The sequence below is a fragment of the Rhinatrema bivittatum genome, chromosome 10 (assembly GCF_901001135.1).
Source record: "Rhinatrema bivittatum chromosome 10, aRhiBiv1.1, whole genome shotgun sequence".
Lineage (NCBI taxonomy): Eukaryota > Metazoa > Chordata > Amphibia > Gymnophiona > Rhinatrematidae > Rhinatrema > Rhinatrema bivittatum.
The window spans coordinates 42,392,821-42,408,396 of NC_042624.1; the positions used below are offsets into that span (position 1 = coordinate 42,392,821).

General features: G+C 43.4%; 1 protein-coding gene across 1 annotated transcript in view; it reads left to right on the forward strand.

Annotated features, from left to right (window-relative positions):
• AGL (amylo-alpha-1, 6-glucosidase, 4-alpha-glucanotransferase) overlaps positions 1-15,576 on the forward strand; it is a 112,996-nt gene that overhangs the window by 95,669 nt on the left and 1,751 nt on the right. The window contains exons 28-33 of the mRNA XM_029617465.1: positions 993-1,128; positions 3,703-3,815; positions 6,036-6,247; positions 12,038-12,135; positions 13,190-13,277; positions 13,371-13,504. Of these exons, the coding sequence (XP_029473325.1) occupies positions 993-1,128; positions 3,703-3,815; positions 6,036-6,247; positions 12,038-12,135; positions 13,190-13,277; positions 13,371-13,504 (781 nt within the window). The remainder of the gene's footprint in view (positions 1-992; positions 1,129-3,702; positions 3,816-6,035; positions 6,248-12,037; positions 12,136-13,189; positions 13,278-13,370; positions 13,505-15,576) is intronic.

Genomic DNA, 15,576 nt, shown 5'->3' on the forward strand with positions numbered 1-15,576 from the left:
CCTCTCCACTGCCGCTCCAGAAACACCACCCTCAACCAGGAGGTTTTCAAGTGGAGTGCCAATAATGCATTTCTGTCCTCCAAGGAAACATTTTCCGCCGCCACCCCCTCAGACTCATCAGCGGCAGGGACCTCACTCTCATCGCAGACAGCAGAGGACTCAAAAGGCTCAGCCACTGCTCTAGCTAAAACCCTGGATAAGGTTTCGACTAGATTGGAAAGAGCATAGCTGAGATCCCAGTATTTGTAGCAGAGGACCTTCTGGTAAGAAGAAGGCTGAAGTTTTACATACATTGTTGACCCCTTATAACCTTGGACTCCTGGGTCCTTGGCTTAATCAAAACAGGATATAGATTGTACTTATTGGATACCCCACCAAATCACCCACTGAGGAGTACTTGGTCATTTCCTCAGGAACTGCTACTAAAGGAGCTCTCCTCTCTCTTAAAGGCCAATCCAGCTTAGCCTGTTCCACCAGGGAAATAAGGCAGGGATTTTATTCCAAGTATTTCCTGATCCCAAAAAGAACAGGGGGATTCCATCCCATTCTAGTCCTCAGGGCTTCAAACTTGTGCATAGTAAGGGAAAAGTTCAAAATGGCTTCCCTAGGTACCCTGATTCCCCTTCTCAAAAAAGGAGATTGGCTGTGCTCTGTAGATTTCCAAAAGATGGGAAGTATCTCAGATTTGTAGTAGGGAAGCAGCACCTGTAATTCATGCATGTTTTCCCAAATGCCTGGCAGTGGGGGCGGTACACCGTCACTAATTGGGAGCGCATGTGTTTCCCTAGCTGTGTGATTGGCTGATCAAGAGCCCATCTCAAGGAGATTCCTAGACTCAGAGAGCAAATTTACTGAATGGCCAGAATGATTGATTTTCTTAGGGGTCTTGTCTAATCAGGTGCTTCAGTTCAAGGAGCTGAGATAGGGGGAGAAAAAAGGTTTTGGTATCTGCTATTGCCTTAAATTCAAGTTCTCGCTTTGTTCTCTTCTAGGTTTTAATGTGACTGCTGGAGTAGACCCCAAGACTGGCTTTGTCTATGGCGGAAACAGATTTAACTGTGGGACATGGATGGATAAAATGGGAGACAGCGAGAGAGCTCGCAATCGTGGTGTGCCATCTACCCCCAGGTATGGCATCCAGGCTGCTTGAAGGGCGCCTCCTCTCTTGTCATGATGGCACTGATATCAGATGGACCTCAGAACAGGAAGGGATGCCGAAATATTGGGCTTGACTTTATCGAAGCAGGCACTGGAGTAAACTTTATTCTGCATTTAAGGGGGTCTTTTTTTTTTTTTTTATTGCCAGCATTGGTGCAAAGTCTGCGATGACTCATTACCCGCAGACTTTGCCCCAGTTTTCAAAGTGAAAGTGCCCATGAGGTTTCACTTCAAAACGTATCTCAGGAAAACACCCCACGCACATTTTCACACACTTGCTATTTTGAAAATGCAAAATATGTGCCTAAGTGGAACCTCCTCCCCTGAGAATGGTCCTCCTCAGTTCCGTGTGTAGTGGCGCCTCGCGCGCAGAAGGTTAACCTGCACACCGGGAGGGCAAACCACTGCCATACCCACAGAAATGGCCTCGAAAAACCCCTCCCAGGGTTTTGTTCTCATTTCAGATTGTGCTAGCACTGCCAAGATTGTAGTGGTGCAGACGGGCGCTTCCCCTAGCCCTTCCAGTGTCTGAATAACTCCTTGTACCTGCTGCAGCAGTTCTTGTAAGAGAGGGTTAGTAAGGTGCAGTCAGGCCGTTGCAATACCATGCACTCAGTTAACCTGTGCGCTAGCCCCCTACGAAAATGACTTTGTGCAGCTTTGCATTTCCAGCTGGTGCTGCAGTTCTCCCCTTGTCACATAAGAGAGAATTCCCTTCGCTTGCAGGTTGTCGTGCGCTGTTTATTATATGCAGAGTCCATGGCGCTGCACAGCTGGATTTATCTAACATGGTTCCTCAGCATTTGAACTCGCATCCCCCAGGTGCCCCGGCAAGCCAGTCCCTGGAAGGGCTCCGACTTCAGCCTGCTTGTTCGAGTCCCTGCTTGTGCTTCTTCACCTTAGCATAAAGCATTCTTTCTTTGATGGGGTCATAGATTCAGGGCTCTGGATGAGTATTAAAACAGCATTTCAGCCTTGCTGGTTTGAAAGTTAGCTAAAAAAAAAAAACCAGGGCCAGATTTTAAAAGGGTTACACACGCCAGGCCTATTTTAAAAAGGCCCGGCAACGCGCATAAAGCCCCGGGACGCGTGTAAGTCCCGGGGCTTGCAAAAAGGGGCGGCCCGGGGGCGTGTGCGGTGCGGGTGGAGAGGGGGCGGGGCCAGAGGACTCTGACACAGCGGCCATTGCTGCTGTGTCGAAGGATCGCGTGCCCAGAGGCAAGCGCAAAAGGTACGATAAAACTTTTTGGGGGGGGGTTAGAGTTAGGGCTAGGGGAAGGGGTGGGAAGGTTAGGGGGAAGGGAAGTTCCCGTCCAGGCCACTTCAGTTTCAGAGCGGCCTGGGAGGGAACAGAGGAAGGCAGCGCGGCTCAGCGCACGCAAGGTGCAGAATTGTGCATCCCTTTGCGCACGCCGATCCTGGATTTTATAACTTGCGCACACAAGTTATAAAATCAGGTGTACATGTGCGTGCGCGCCAGGTAGCGCACACACATGTATGCTCGCGCACAGCCTTTTAAAATCTACCCCTCAATGTACTACCCCCTGAGAAGGAGAGAACAAAACTTTAATTAAACGTGGTTTTATTGTCTTAAAGATATGCAATGTTCCATACACACAGGGTTTCTCCACCTGGACAAGTATTACACTAACTAGATTGGAGGGTTGCTTTATGCCTTGTTTCCAATGTCCAACTGTATTATTCCAATAGAAAAACACCATGTCTGTGTGTCTATCTCTGTACTCCTTCCCAATAACTTTTGAACCATTCATCCAGTTTTATTTAAATTTCTGACACAGATAGTAGAGTTCCCCTCCTTCTGCCCCCTTGATCCCCAACTCGCACCTTTGATGTGCCCTCAGTGCCTCTGATACCTAGAATCTTTTTGATTTTACCTTGTTTCCAACAGCGGAACAGTCCAGTTCAGTTGAAATCTCAGCAAGGTCAGAGCACATTGTGATGTCATCGAGCATTTTTAAAGCACTCCTGCCATTGGTTAGTGCTCGTGGTCACCAGCTTGACTCCATTATTAGGCTTCCATAACCAGTAATTCACAAAACAAACAAACGTCATATCCATATGCAAATTTCTGTACCAACAAAGGAAACTAGACATCATGGAATATTCACACCTTTCTTGTTTTCCATTGTTTGATAATTGGCCTGCCTGTAATATTTCAGATGCTACTAGATTTATCAACACCCTCTCTTGTGTTTGTGGTTTATCTGCCTTCAGGTCAAAATTGGTGACTGAGGATGAATTCAAATAATGAAAATTGCTTTTCTTTCCAGGTCACTGAATCCTACTCTGTAATAAAATTTCTGACTCTGTCAAATAAAAGGTGCACATGTAATTTTGTGTCCTCTGGGACCAAGTGGAAAACTGCTTAAATTGTCCTTTGCTTTTCTCTTGTTTATTTCTGTTAATTTTTCTTATTTCGTATTTTGATCTGAACAAGGGACCCGACGTGTTTTGTTGTCTTTTTCTTCAGATTGCTTTGCATTTTGAAAGCACAATTTTTTTGTTTTTATTATATTTTTTTAGGGATGGCTCTGCAGTGGAAATTGTTGGTCTGAGTAAATCCACAGTTCGCTGGTTAAGTGACCTGAATAAGAAAAAGCTCTTCCCTTATGGAGGAGTGACTGTAAAAAGAGACGGTAGGTATCCTCTGCTCATAGAGCATGCCCTCCATGATTGTTCTAGCTGAGGGTCCAAAGGTGGCTAATGAGGCAGATCCAGGATCACCTGCTTTCTCTCACAACTTGGGCCTGGGTGTGTTTTCCAACAGTATTCAAAGAGAGGATTAAAATCGCTATTTTCTTAAGAAATACAATACTAAATTTCTCTTTCTCTCTCCCATCATAAATTCTGTGTATAGTTATCATTTCTAATTCATAGACCACAATTTGTTTTTTCTCTTCTGCCTTGTCCATGTGACTGATGTTAAGGGGTAAAAAAGCGTAGACTCTGGCTGTGAACCCTTGTTTATGATTGTGAGCACTGTTTCTTTCAAGCACCGAATAATTATTGGCAAATGAATCATATAGACCTCTCGCCATTCCTCCAAAATGTAAAATTCCTATGGAAGATTGATCACTTCCAGCTCACAATGAATGAAATAAATATTAAGAACATAAGAACATAAGAAATTGCCATGCTGGGTCAGACCAAGGGTCCATCAAGCCCAGCATCCTGTTTCCAACAGAGGCCAAACCAGGCCACAAGAACCTGGCAATTACCCAAACACCTAGAAGATCCCATGCTACTGATGCAATTAATAGCAGTGACTATTCCCTAAGTAAACTTGATTAATAGCAGTTAATGGACTTCTCTTCCAAGAACTTATCCAAACCTTTTTTGAACCCAGCTACACTAACTGCACTAACCACATCCTCTGGCAACAAATTCCAGAGATTTATTGTGCGTTGAGTGAAAAAGAATTTTCTCCGATTAGTCTTAAATGTGCTACTTGCTAACTTAATGGAATGCCCCCTAGTCCTTCTATTATTCAAAAGTGTAAATAACCGAGTCACATCTACTCGTTCAAGACCTCTCATGATCTTAAAGACCTCTATGATATCCCCCCTCAGCCGTCTCTTCTCCAAGCTGAACAGCCCTAACCTCTTCAGCCTTTCCTCATAGGGGAGCTGTTCCATCCCCTTTATCATTTTGGTTGCCCTTCTCTGTACCTTCTCCATTGCAACTATATCTTTTTTGAGATACGGCGACCAGAATTGTACACAGTATTCAAGGTGTGGTCTCACCATGGAGCGATATAGAGGCATTATGACATTTTCCGTTTTATTAACCATTCCCTTCCTAATAATTCCTAACATTTTATTTGCTTTTTTGACTGCTGCAGCACACTGAGCTGACGATTTCAATGTATTATCTACTATGACGCCTAGATCTCTTTCTTGGGTGGTAGCTCCTAATATGGAACCTAACATCGTGTAACTACAGCTAGGGTTATTTTTCCCTATATGCAACACCTTGCACTTGTCCACATTAAATTTCATCTGCCATTTGGATGCCCAATCTTCCAGTCTTGCAAGGTCCTCCTGTAATGTATCACAGTCTGCTTGTGATTTAACTACTCTGAATAATTTTGTATCATCTGCAAATTTGATAACGTCACTCATCGTATTCCTTTCCAGATCATTGATATATATATTGAAAAGCACCGGTCCAAGTACAGATCCCTGAGGCACTCCACTGTTTACCCTTTTCCACTGAGAAAATTGACCATTTAGTCCTACTCTCTGTTTCCTGTCTTTTAACCAGTTTGTAATCCACGAAAGGACATCGCCTCCTATCCCATGACTTTTTAGTTTTCGTAGAAGCCTCTCATGAGGGACTTTGTCAAACGCCTTCTGAAAATCCAAATACACTACATCTACCGGTTCACCTTTATCCACATGTTTATTAACCCCTTCAAAAAAATGAAGCAGGTTTGTTAGGCAAGACTTCCCTTGGGTAAATCCATGTTGACTGTGTCCCATTAAATCATGTCTTTCTATATGCTCTATGATTTTGATCTTGAGAATAGTTTCCACTATTTTTCCCGGCACTGAAGTCAGGCTCACTGGTCTATAGTTACCCAGATCACCCCTGGAGCCTTTTTTAAATATTGGGGTTACATTGGCCACCCTCCAGTCTTCAGGTACAATGGATGATTTTAATGATAGGTTACAAATTTTAACTAATAGGTCAGAAATTTCATTTTTGAGTTCCTTTAGTATATATTGGTTATATATGACATGTATGGGGTATGAGGGTTGTTCATTATGCATAGGGCATGATTTTTGTGCGTGTGCAAGCTTCCATGGAGTATTACTGTGAGGAGAAACTGTATTTCCATATTGCTGTGTTTTTAGGAAAAGATGTGACAATGACCTATGAAGAATGGAACAGGAAAATTCAGGATAACTTTGAAAGGCTTTTCTACGTCTCCGAGGACCTGGCAGATCCCAATGAGAAACGTCCAGATTTGGTCCACAAGCGCGGGATCTACAAGGACAGCTACGGAGCGTCCAGTCCCTGGTGCGACTACCAGCTCCGGCCAAACTTCACTATAGCAATGGTTTTGGTAAGCTAGATAATGCAGTGCCCAGCTTTTTATAGCCTTTATTCAGCTTACCTTTTAGGATAAAAGAATATAAAAAAGGAAAACAAAAAGTGAAAACTCTGAGGCTGGGCTGAGGTTTTTTTCTTGACAGTTATAAAGCATGACAGTTCTTAGCTCCTCGGGTCTGGAAGAAATAAAATAAGACCCTGTGGGCCTGAGACCGTATTTTTCTTGCTCCCCCTCCCCCCCAATCTCATTCTGTCCTGGAAAAGTTTTGTTGATGCCGGTAAATAACCCTTTTTGAATTTTTAATAAAGTAAATAAATCATAATTCAAAGGGGGGAAAAAAAGCAAATGTTGCAAGATCCAGTGGTGCAAAACAGTTTTCCAGCGCTTAAACCATTTGTGTCAGTTTTCAGAACAAGTATTAGTGACAGCGTGCTCTTTCACTCCTGGGTGTCAAATTGTGTGGAATACCTTTATTTACCTCGTGGTTTTCTGATAGTGCATCTGCTTTGGTTGCCTGGTGCAAGCTTAGTGTTGTTGCCCTCCCAGTTTTGCTGACTACCAAATACAGTGCTGACAAATTAGAGGTGTAGTAGCCAGGTCAGAGGGCGTGATACGTTGCAGTACATCCTCGTGGTATCAGTATTAAGGTGTTCTGCTTTTGCAGGCTTCTTTTCTAATTTTACAATTGTAGAACGTACAGTTGGCAACATTTTGAAAAGGTAACTAAGGGCCTGAATCACTAAGCTGTTTCCCGTAGACACAGAATAGGAGCAAAGCCCTAGTGAATTAGGTCCTAAATCCCTCGCACCGCTTCTCCTTCACATCACAAGGTTTACATATGGCAAATTATTCCACTCTTCTAAATTTTGAAAATGTTTTGAGTGCATTTCTAAGACTTTCCGATTTTTCCAATGTCTTATACAAAAAAATTATTCCTAGAAATCATTTACTTCATCCATCCCTTTATAAACTATGTTAAAAAAGGAGTGAAATTTTGCAAACAAGAGATTGGCCCACTAGAGATAACCGAGCATGCACCTGCATGGCTGGATATGCCGGGCTTTATTCATCGGAGACACACCCAATGTGGAGAATGCCTAGATACTTATACAAAGAATGGGGTTTTAAGGACTATTTAAAGAAAAAAATGGGAGGAATAATCACAAACTAATGAAATGCACAAAACGAATCCCATTTTATTTTGGGAAATGGTGAAAGCCGTTTTGAAGGGAGAAATTATTTCCTTTGTGGTGGTGAAAAACAAGGCTATGATGAGGGAAATTCGAAATCCAGAGAGCCAGTTGAGAGATGCCAAAAAGTCCCATGAGAGATCAGATAGGGAGGAATAGAAAATAATCTGATGATTCTACAAAATGCATTGAATTTGATATTATAAAGATAGTATTATAAGGCCAAAAACTATCATTATGGAAATCGATCGGGTAGACTATTGGTTAGTATGACAGCAAGTTGAGGAGGAAAGAAATATATCTCAACCATGAAATCTAGTCAGGGAATTATAATTAATTTGACAAAAGAAATAGGTAATATTTTTAAAACCTATTATCAATCACTCTATATGTCTATTACTCCACTAATGACACAAGTACAAGAATATTTGATAAAGACTAACTTACCAAAATTATCTGCAACACAATCCAAGCGCTGGAAGTTCTAACATGAATATGGCAGGCAAAGCTACTCAAAGCTCCAGCACCAGGTGGCGTATTCAGTGGAGTTTTTTAAATTATCTGATAAAGTGCTTTTGCCTTTGGAGGCGCGATGTTTGAAGACCTAATACAAAATTGGAATTTTCCATATTCCCCAAACATAGCTTTTGTTACTGAGATCCCTAAAGCTGATGGAACCAGGAACCAGAAGGTGGTCTCTTATACACTAGGGGGCGGATTTTAAGAGCCCTGCTCGCCTAAATCCGCCCAAATCCGGGCGGATTTAGGCGAGCAGGGCCCTGCGCACCGGTGAGCCTATTTTACATAGGCCTACCGGCGCGCGCAGAGCCCCGGGACTCACGTAAGTCCCGGGGTTCTCCAAGGGGGGCGTGTCGGGGGCGTGTCGGGGGCGGTCCCGGTCGTCGCGGCGTTTTCGGGGCGTGTCGGCAGCGTTTTGGGGGCGGGTACAGGGGCGTGGCTACGGCCCGGGGCGGTCCGGGGGTGTGGCCGCGCCCTCCGTACCCGCCCCCAGGTAGCGGCCCGGCGCGCAAGAGGCCCGCTGTCGCGCGAAAGGTAAGGTGGGGGCTTAGACAGGGCCGGGTGGGTGGGTTAGGTAGGGGAAGGGAGGGGAAGGTGAGGGGAGGGCAAAAGGAAGTTCCCTCCGAGGCCACTCCGATTTCGGAGCGGCCTCTGAGGGAACGGGGGTAGGCTGCGCGGCTCGGCGCGCGCCGGCTATACAAAATCGATAGCCTTGCGCGCGCCGATCCAGGTTTTTAGCAGATACGCGCGGCTCCGCGCGTATCTACTAAAATCCAGCCTACTTTTGTTTATATGCTGATGATGTCTTGATATACCTTTAATAACCTCAAAGCAGGGGGAGACCAATTGATGTCAACAGTAAACTCGTTTAGTACTGTGGCTGGACACAAAGTCAATTTTTAAAGTCAGACGTGATTCCCATAGGAACTTGCACTCCTAGGGATCTTCTGCAGTGCTTTGTCCCCTTTAAGCAGGCAGCCTGTGGGCTGCCTGTCTTGCAGGAGTATTCACCTGGCTATCTGAGGACAGAATAATCCCTTGGTACTCATTAGAGATAGAGTTGGCGGGAGGAACAGAAGATCTAAGCTCACTCCTCTTGCAATCTCTCTTGTCTGTAGAGCTCAAGCAAGCAAGCCGTGGTATCCCCTCATTGCAAATACAATGTGTGTGTGTAAGTTTCCATGTAGGGGTCTGGGTATAATTGCGGGGGGGGGGGGGCGACACCAAGCTGTGATATCCCCTCTTTGGAACAATTCGGCCCCAACAGTGCACTCATTCAGTGAAGAGGCCAAGACAAGGTGGGAAGAGGGGCTATGATGTTTGAGTCAAATGTACGAGGATGGAGTGGTCAAGTCATTTGTTGACTTAAAATCTGATTTTGATCTGCCTGAGTACTGGATAAATGCCAAGGAGAAGGTTGGGGCAGGTCAGAGCCTACTCCATTTGAGAGAGCTTTTTTGCATGGCGAGGCTCCAGGAAGGGCTAACTCTGTACTCTATAAGGCTATTATTTGTCAATGGAGCCCTCGCTTCTGGTGGAAGAGTGCTGGAATAGATATTTAGGGATTTATATAGACACAAAAGGATGGCAGAGAATATGGAGGAATGCACACAAAACCTTGCTTGATGATTAAACTTCTGTTGCGTAGCTACAGATAACCCCCTCTTTTTTTTTTTCGCAAAATCTCACCCACTGTCTCCCCGCTTTGCTGGAGGAGTTGTGGACAGTCTGTCACTTATCTACATATGTGGTGGGGCTGTCCATTTGTGAGAGTCTTTTGGCTGAGAGTGAACAGATTGGTCAATCAAATATTGGAATGTGTGTGAACGTTTACACCGACTATATGTTTACCGGACTGGTGGGAGGAGCAGTTGATAGATAAATATAAAAAAAGATTAGCATTGCAGTTGATACTTGCTGCAAGATTCTCCATAGCTACTAAATGGAAATCGGCACCGACGCTGGAGCGCTGAGAAGCTAGGTGCATTCTATCGAGAAACTGACTTTTCAACTGAGGGACAATGTCACATTATATGGTAAAGTGTGGGAAATTATTGGATATTTTACGATCATGCTTAGGCTTAGGAAGGAATATCTGTTATGTTATTTACGCGGCATTACTTTATATTACGAGTTATACATGTACTGTCACACATGGATTGTTCTGTGCTGTTCGGTAGGTTAAATAAAAAGTTACAAGAAAAAAAAAGTATACATGAAAAGAAGCCAGCGAAAATTACACGCTCCAGAGGGTTAATCAATACACGTACCAGTCCAATTACCCAAGCAAATTCATGCACAGGATTTGCTTTGGAAATGCTGGCTAGAACCTACGTGTCCACCTTTAGCCATACCTCCAGGAGGGTTAGTGTTAGAATTTCCCACATCATAGTGGTGAGGTCTGTGCGTGCAAAGCACATGCAGACGTTACTGAGGATTTTCAGGGCAAACTTATGCACGTAAATTGGCTTTGAAAATTGTTCCCTTACTGGCTGGGTACACGTGGGATAGTGCATGCTCAACGTTGCACCCGCTCTGAGCAGAGCGTGACTTAGCATGGCAACTTACACACACGTACACTTGTGAAAATATGAAAGTGTGTGCACAAGTTACATATCCCCACCCTCCGGAGCTCCCAGTGCGCCTAAATCTACTTGTGAAATCTGGTCACGGGTGTCCTTTTCCATGCACTGGCCCCCCTGGCTGATTTTCAAAGTGGCCACTTGCACACACCAATCCCTGTCTTATGCATGTAATTGCTTTGAAAATTAGGCCCTAAAGCAGTGGTTCTCAACCTTTCTAATGCCGTGACCCCGCAATACAGTTCCTCATGTTGCGGTGACCCCAAACCAAAAAATAATTTTGGTGGCTACTTCAAAACTGTAATTTTGCTACAGTTATGATTCGGAATGTAAATACCTGATATGCATTATGTATTCTCATTGCTACAAATCAAACATAATTTAAACATAGTGATTAATCACAAAAACAATATTTAATTATATGTTGAGAAATATTTATTACTAATTCCAATAAATAACATTTCACCATGGCATAGCATGGGTTTAAATATAACAACAATTCCAAATAAATAACATTTCACCATGGCATAGCATGGGTTTAAATATAACAACAGTAATATAACAGTAAACAACAGTGCAATATTTTGCAACAGTATGCTGCCAAATTCAGTGAGATGGTTGTGGTTGCTTCTTGCTTACCAATTCAGAAATGATTACACACAAAGCACCTTACACTTACACAGTATTGTGTGTTTGGTGTGTGTACTGTTTTTACATTATTAACCTTTTTTACACCAGCAGGCTGTCTCGCAGGCTCTCTTGGCTCTCCGCCTGTTGCCTCTCCGCCTCCTAGGCTTCTGTCCTCCGGCGCTTGCTGCGTCAGCCCACTGATGACGTCAGCAAGCGCCGGACACATGTAATGCGCTGCTATGGACTGTGGAGCGTTCCCCCCCGCTTCCCCCGCCCCTTAGGCCCCGGACGGATGATGCAATCACGTCTGCGCATGTGCGCAGGCGTTCAGTTTGGAATGCGCATCCATAACGGCGTGCGTTCCAGCTGAATAGCGCTGCTGCAGACGGTAGCGCGACTTCTCAGCGGCTAAAGCCATCAGAAATATGTATTTTCCGATGGCTTTAGGCGACCCCTGTGTTTTGGTCGTTCGACCCCCGCCGGGGTCGCGACCCACAGGTTGAGAACCGCTGCCCTAAAGGGACATTTTTTTGAATGTCTGTGGATACTTTCCCTTTGAAAACTAACCCGGGGAGAAAGTACTTAGAGATTTACATCTGCCTATTTTCAGTGCATACATCCTCCCTTCCAATCAAAGCACATCGTTTTCAAAATGCAAAAACTACAGGCATTGCCATTCCCTGCCCCCTTCCCCCCAAGAATGCCTCAGCTTGGTGTGGCGGAAGGAAGCGCATTGAGCAGCAAGCCATGGGGAGAGTGGGCCCTTTCACCCCACATGCCTTGCTTTCACAGTCCTCCGAGATGCTCCTTCCCATGCACAAAGTCATCTAAACAGAGTCTGGAATTTGCTTTCAGCACTGTATCTAATGTTGTTGTTTCAGGCCCCTGAGCTGTTCACGCCTCAGAGAGCCTGGAAAGCTCTAGAGATAGCAGAGAAGAAACTACTTGGTCCCCTTGGAATGAAAACTTTGGACCCAGAGTACGTATATTACACCACCAACTCACTTTTCATTTATGTAGCTAAAGGCCTGAGTTATAAAGGCTTCTGTCCCATTCTGTTTAGTTAATTAGGCCCTGAATTGCATTAAGGATGAGTTGCACTGGATGGGTTCAGGAAGCTGGTACTTCTTTGGTGCATGATTGATCATTTATTTATTTTTTTTTAATATTAAGAATTACCGTAGGCGGCTTCTGAAAGCAGCAGTGACTCCTAGTCACACAGCTTTATAAGACTGGAGCAAGGCATATAATTATCCTCTGCCTCTTACCAGATCTGAGGGGGAAGAAAATCAAAGCAAAGAAATTCATACAAACCCTTCTTTTGGGGGAGGCATGAGGAAAGACCTTTAGCAGCCTTACTAGCTGTGTCTTTAGGAGCCTGCACTGTGTACTGTGCACATCTGAGTCATACCAGCGTTAGAGGCCCGATCCGGATGCATGTGCTGCACCAGCGCTGCTGGATCTTCTGTAGGAATACTTTAAGTACTAGCTTGCAAAGCAACCTGCTCTCTGTCTGCCCTTTCAGACATGTTCCCTGTGTACAGCAGTTTTCAAGTATTCTAATTAAAACATTTTTTCAAAATCGGTGTAACTCTGTTTTCCATTCCCATACTTGTTCCAAGGTACTTGCAAACTTTTTATTTTTATTACTGCAGTTGCTAACAAGAAATACCTCCTAGAATTTTGTGCAATGTAGAATTGTTGTAATGTTGCAATGAAATTAGTTTGTGCAAGTTATCCGACCTTTAGGTCACATTGTCTCTATCGTACTGATGCTGTGAGTTTTGCTTTTCATCACCCCTGAGTATGCAGAAAAATGTGTCCTGTTGGCTTCCCCACCCACTTGCATTTAAGAGAGCTGGTGATGAGGTTGCTTAGTCCTACATATTCACCTGTAGCAGAAAACTGCTGCTGCCATTATCACACATCCACGTTTTAATTAAAATGTCATAATAGACTTTCAGCTTCATTTATTTTTCAGTACTTTCTAAATGTTGTTCAATATCTTGCCTTTTTTTTTTTTTTTTTTACAGTGACATGATGTACTGTGGGGTATATGACAATGCCTTGGACAATGACAACTATAATCTTGCCAAAGGTTTTAATTATCATCAGGGCCCTGTAAGACACTTGTTTCTTTCTTATATATTCATGGTTGCTATTCACAAATAAGTCTGTCTTAAATATTTGCTAATTTTTTATTTTTTTATAAAGGAATGGCTGTGGCCCATTGGATATTTCTTGCGTGCGAAGCTGTATTTCTCCAGGTTAATAGATGCAGAGACATCACTGAAGACGGTGTTTCTGGTTAAAAATGTTCTATCTCGTCATTATGTTCATCTGGAAAGGTAGGTCCTCGGTGCGCCCATTGCTTGATTGGTTTATGCTTGTTAATCACCCATCTTAAGGCTCTAGGTAATGTTCAGTATGAATAAAGATGCTCCCATAAAAAATATTATATGTAAAAGCACCGTCGATACTTCATACACCAAGTGATACCATTTCAAATGCATTAAACACCCTAAGTACCCAATAAATCATTAAATACAGCAGATGCATTAATCAAGCCAAATACATATTAAGGGTAATTTTAAAAGGAGTTACACTTGTAAATGTAACATACTATTATAGCAATTTTCAAAAGCCATTTACACACGTAAAGTGCATTTACACAGGTAAATCCTATGGACAATTCAATGGCATATATTGTAGCAATTTTCAAAAGCCCACTTACATGCATGAAGTGCATTTACACGTGTAAAACCCAATATAGAGCCTGTAAATGCTTTTTAAAATTACCCTCATGTCATCCCTAAGGAAAATGGACATTAGAGCAAAATTATTCATAACTAACCAGCTATGGACATCAGAAACTGATAGTCCTATGTACAGAAGCGATAATAGTGGTATTTTTTCAGGTGCTAAAAATCGCTATTCTTTAATCATTTGTCTCAAAATCCAGTAGTATGCAATGAAAAATGTCTGCACTGGGTGGGTCCCTGGCTTCAGCTATGAATGGTATGAGGCTCCAGGGGAATAGACTCTGGAGCAATGCCAGGAAATATTTTTCTACAGAAGGGGTGATGGATGCATGCACAGCCCTCCTGGAGCGGCAGGTAAAGAATCCAAGAAGCCGTGGGATAAACAGAGAAATTCTTAGTTGTGCAATAGATGAGGGGATAGCTGAAGCATGTCCTAATGACACCGCAGTCCATGCAGATAGCCAGGTTGGTACCAGCAGACTATGGCTCACCAGAAACTGGCTGGGTCGGTGCAGCAGGTTGATGGTAAAAGGGCCCATCCGGAAAGGTTGCGGTGACCTTGGAGGCAGCAGCAGCTCATTACCAGCTTTGTGGTTAGACGTGGGAAGGGAGTAGAACTGGGTGTGAACTATATATGAGATCATATGTGCTCATCTGCCCTTCTGTACAGAAGAGGAAAATGACAAAACCAGCCTAGGGTAAGGAGTATCTTACAAGCGGCCACACTCGGGGGCTGGCAGCTGGTTTATCACTAGCAGGAATATCTGGGCTGCCATGATGGGGCGCTTTGTATTTCTCTGCAGGCTGAATTTGTGCAGAATGCAGTCAGGATCTCGGTGTCCTAAGAGCAAACAGACATTTTGCTTGAGGAAGGTGCAGTTAAATACCAAAGAACTTCATAGTAACCTGTAATGAGGCTATGAGACAGAGCTGCTGCTTCCAAATACTTCCTCTGTCTCCGCACAAAAGCATTTTATTACCTCATAAAGTAGAGCTATATCACAAACGTCTATACTCAGTATATTAAAGTTCATGATTTGAATCTCAGGTGAATTGAAATTAAAATAACCATTGGGCTATGCAAACTTCCTCTAGTGTGTTAGTACTGTGTGCAGCGGTGCGGTTCTGGGCGATTGCTTTGTAAAAAGCCAAGACGCACTGTGGCTCCTGCTGCCTCTTTTATTCCCACCCTGCTTTATAATGATCTATGAGAGAAATCTCGCATACACAAGTCCAACATGAAAATAGCGACTGAGTATTAAAAGAAAGCGTGTGAGAGGGGAGGGTGAAAGCCTAAGAAGATCTCATGCAAGTCCATTAATACATTTATTGACCATGGGGAAAAGGAAGCTTAAAAGTGATTCTATCTTTTTAATTTATTAAAATGTATTAATCACCTAAAGCCTAGGCCACTAGGCAATGTACATATTACATATTCATAATGCAAGGGAATAACAAAACAAATTAAAACTTATTACACATTCAAGAGTTAAAAGTAATTCAAAGCATTTTCCTTGAATATGGCAGACTGCTACAGCAAAAACAAAAATTAGATTACAGGTTATAAGCCAGCTTAAAGTGCCATTTTAATACTGTTTTAAATGACCTCGGGCACTCCATGCACTGCAAACATTCAGAGAGAGAGTTCCAAAGTGTAG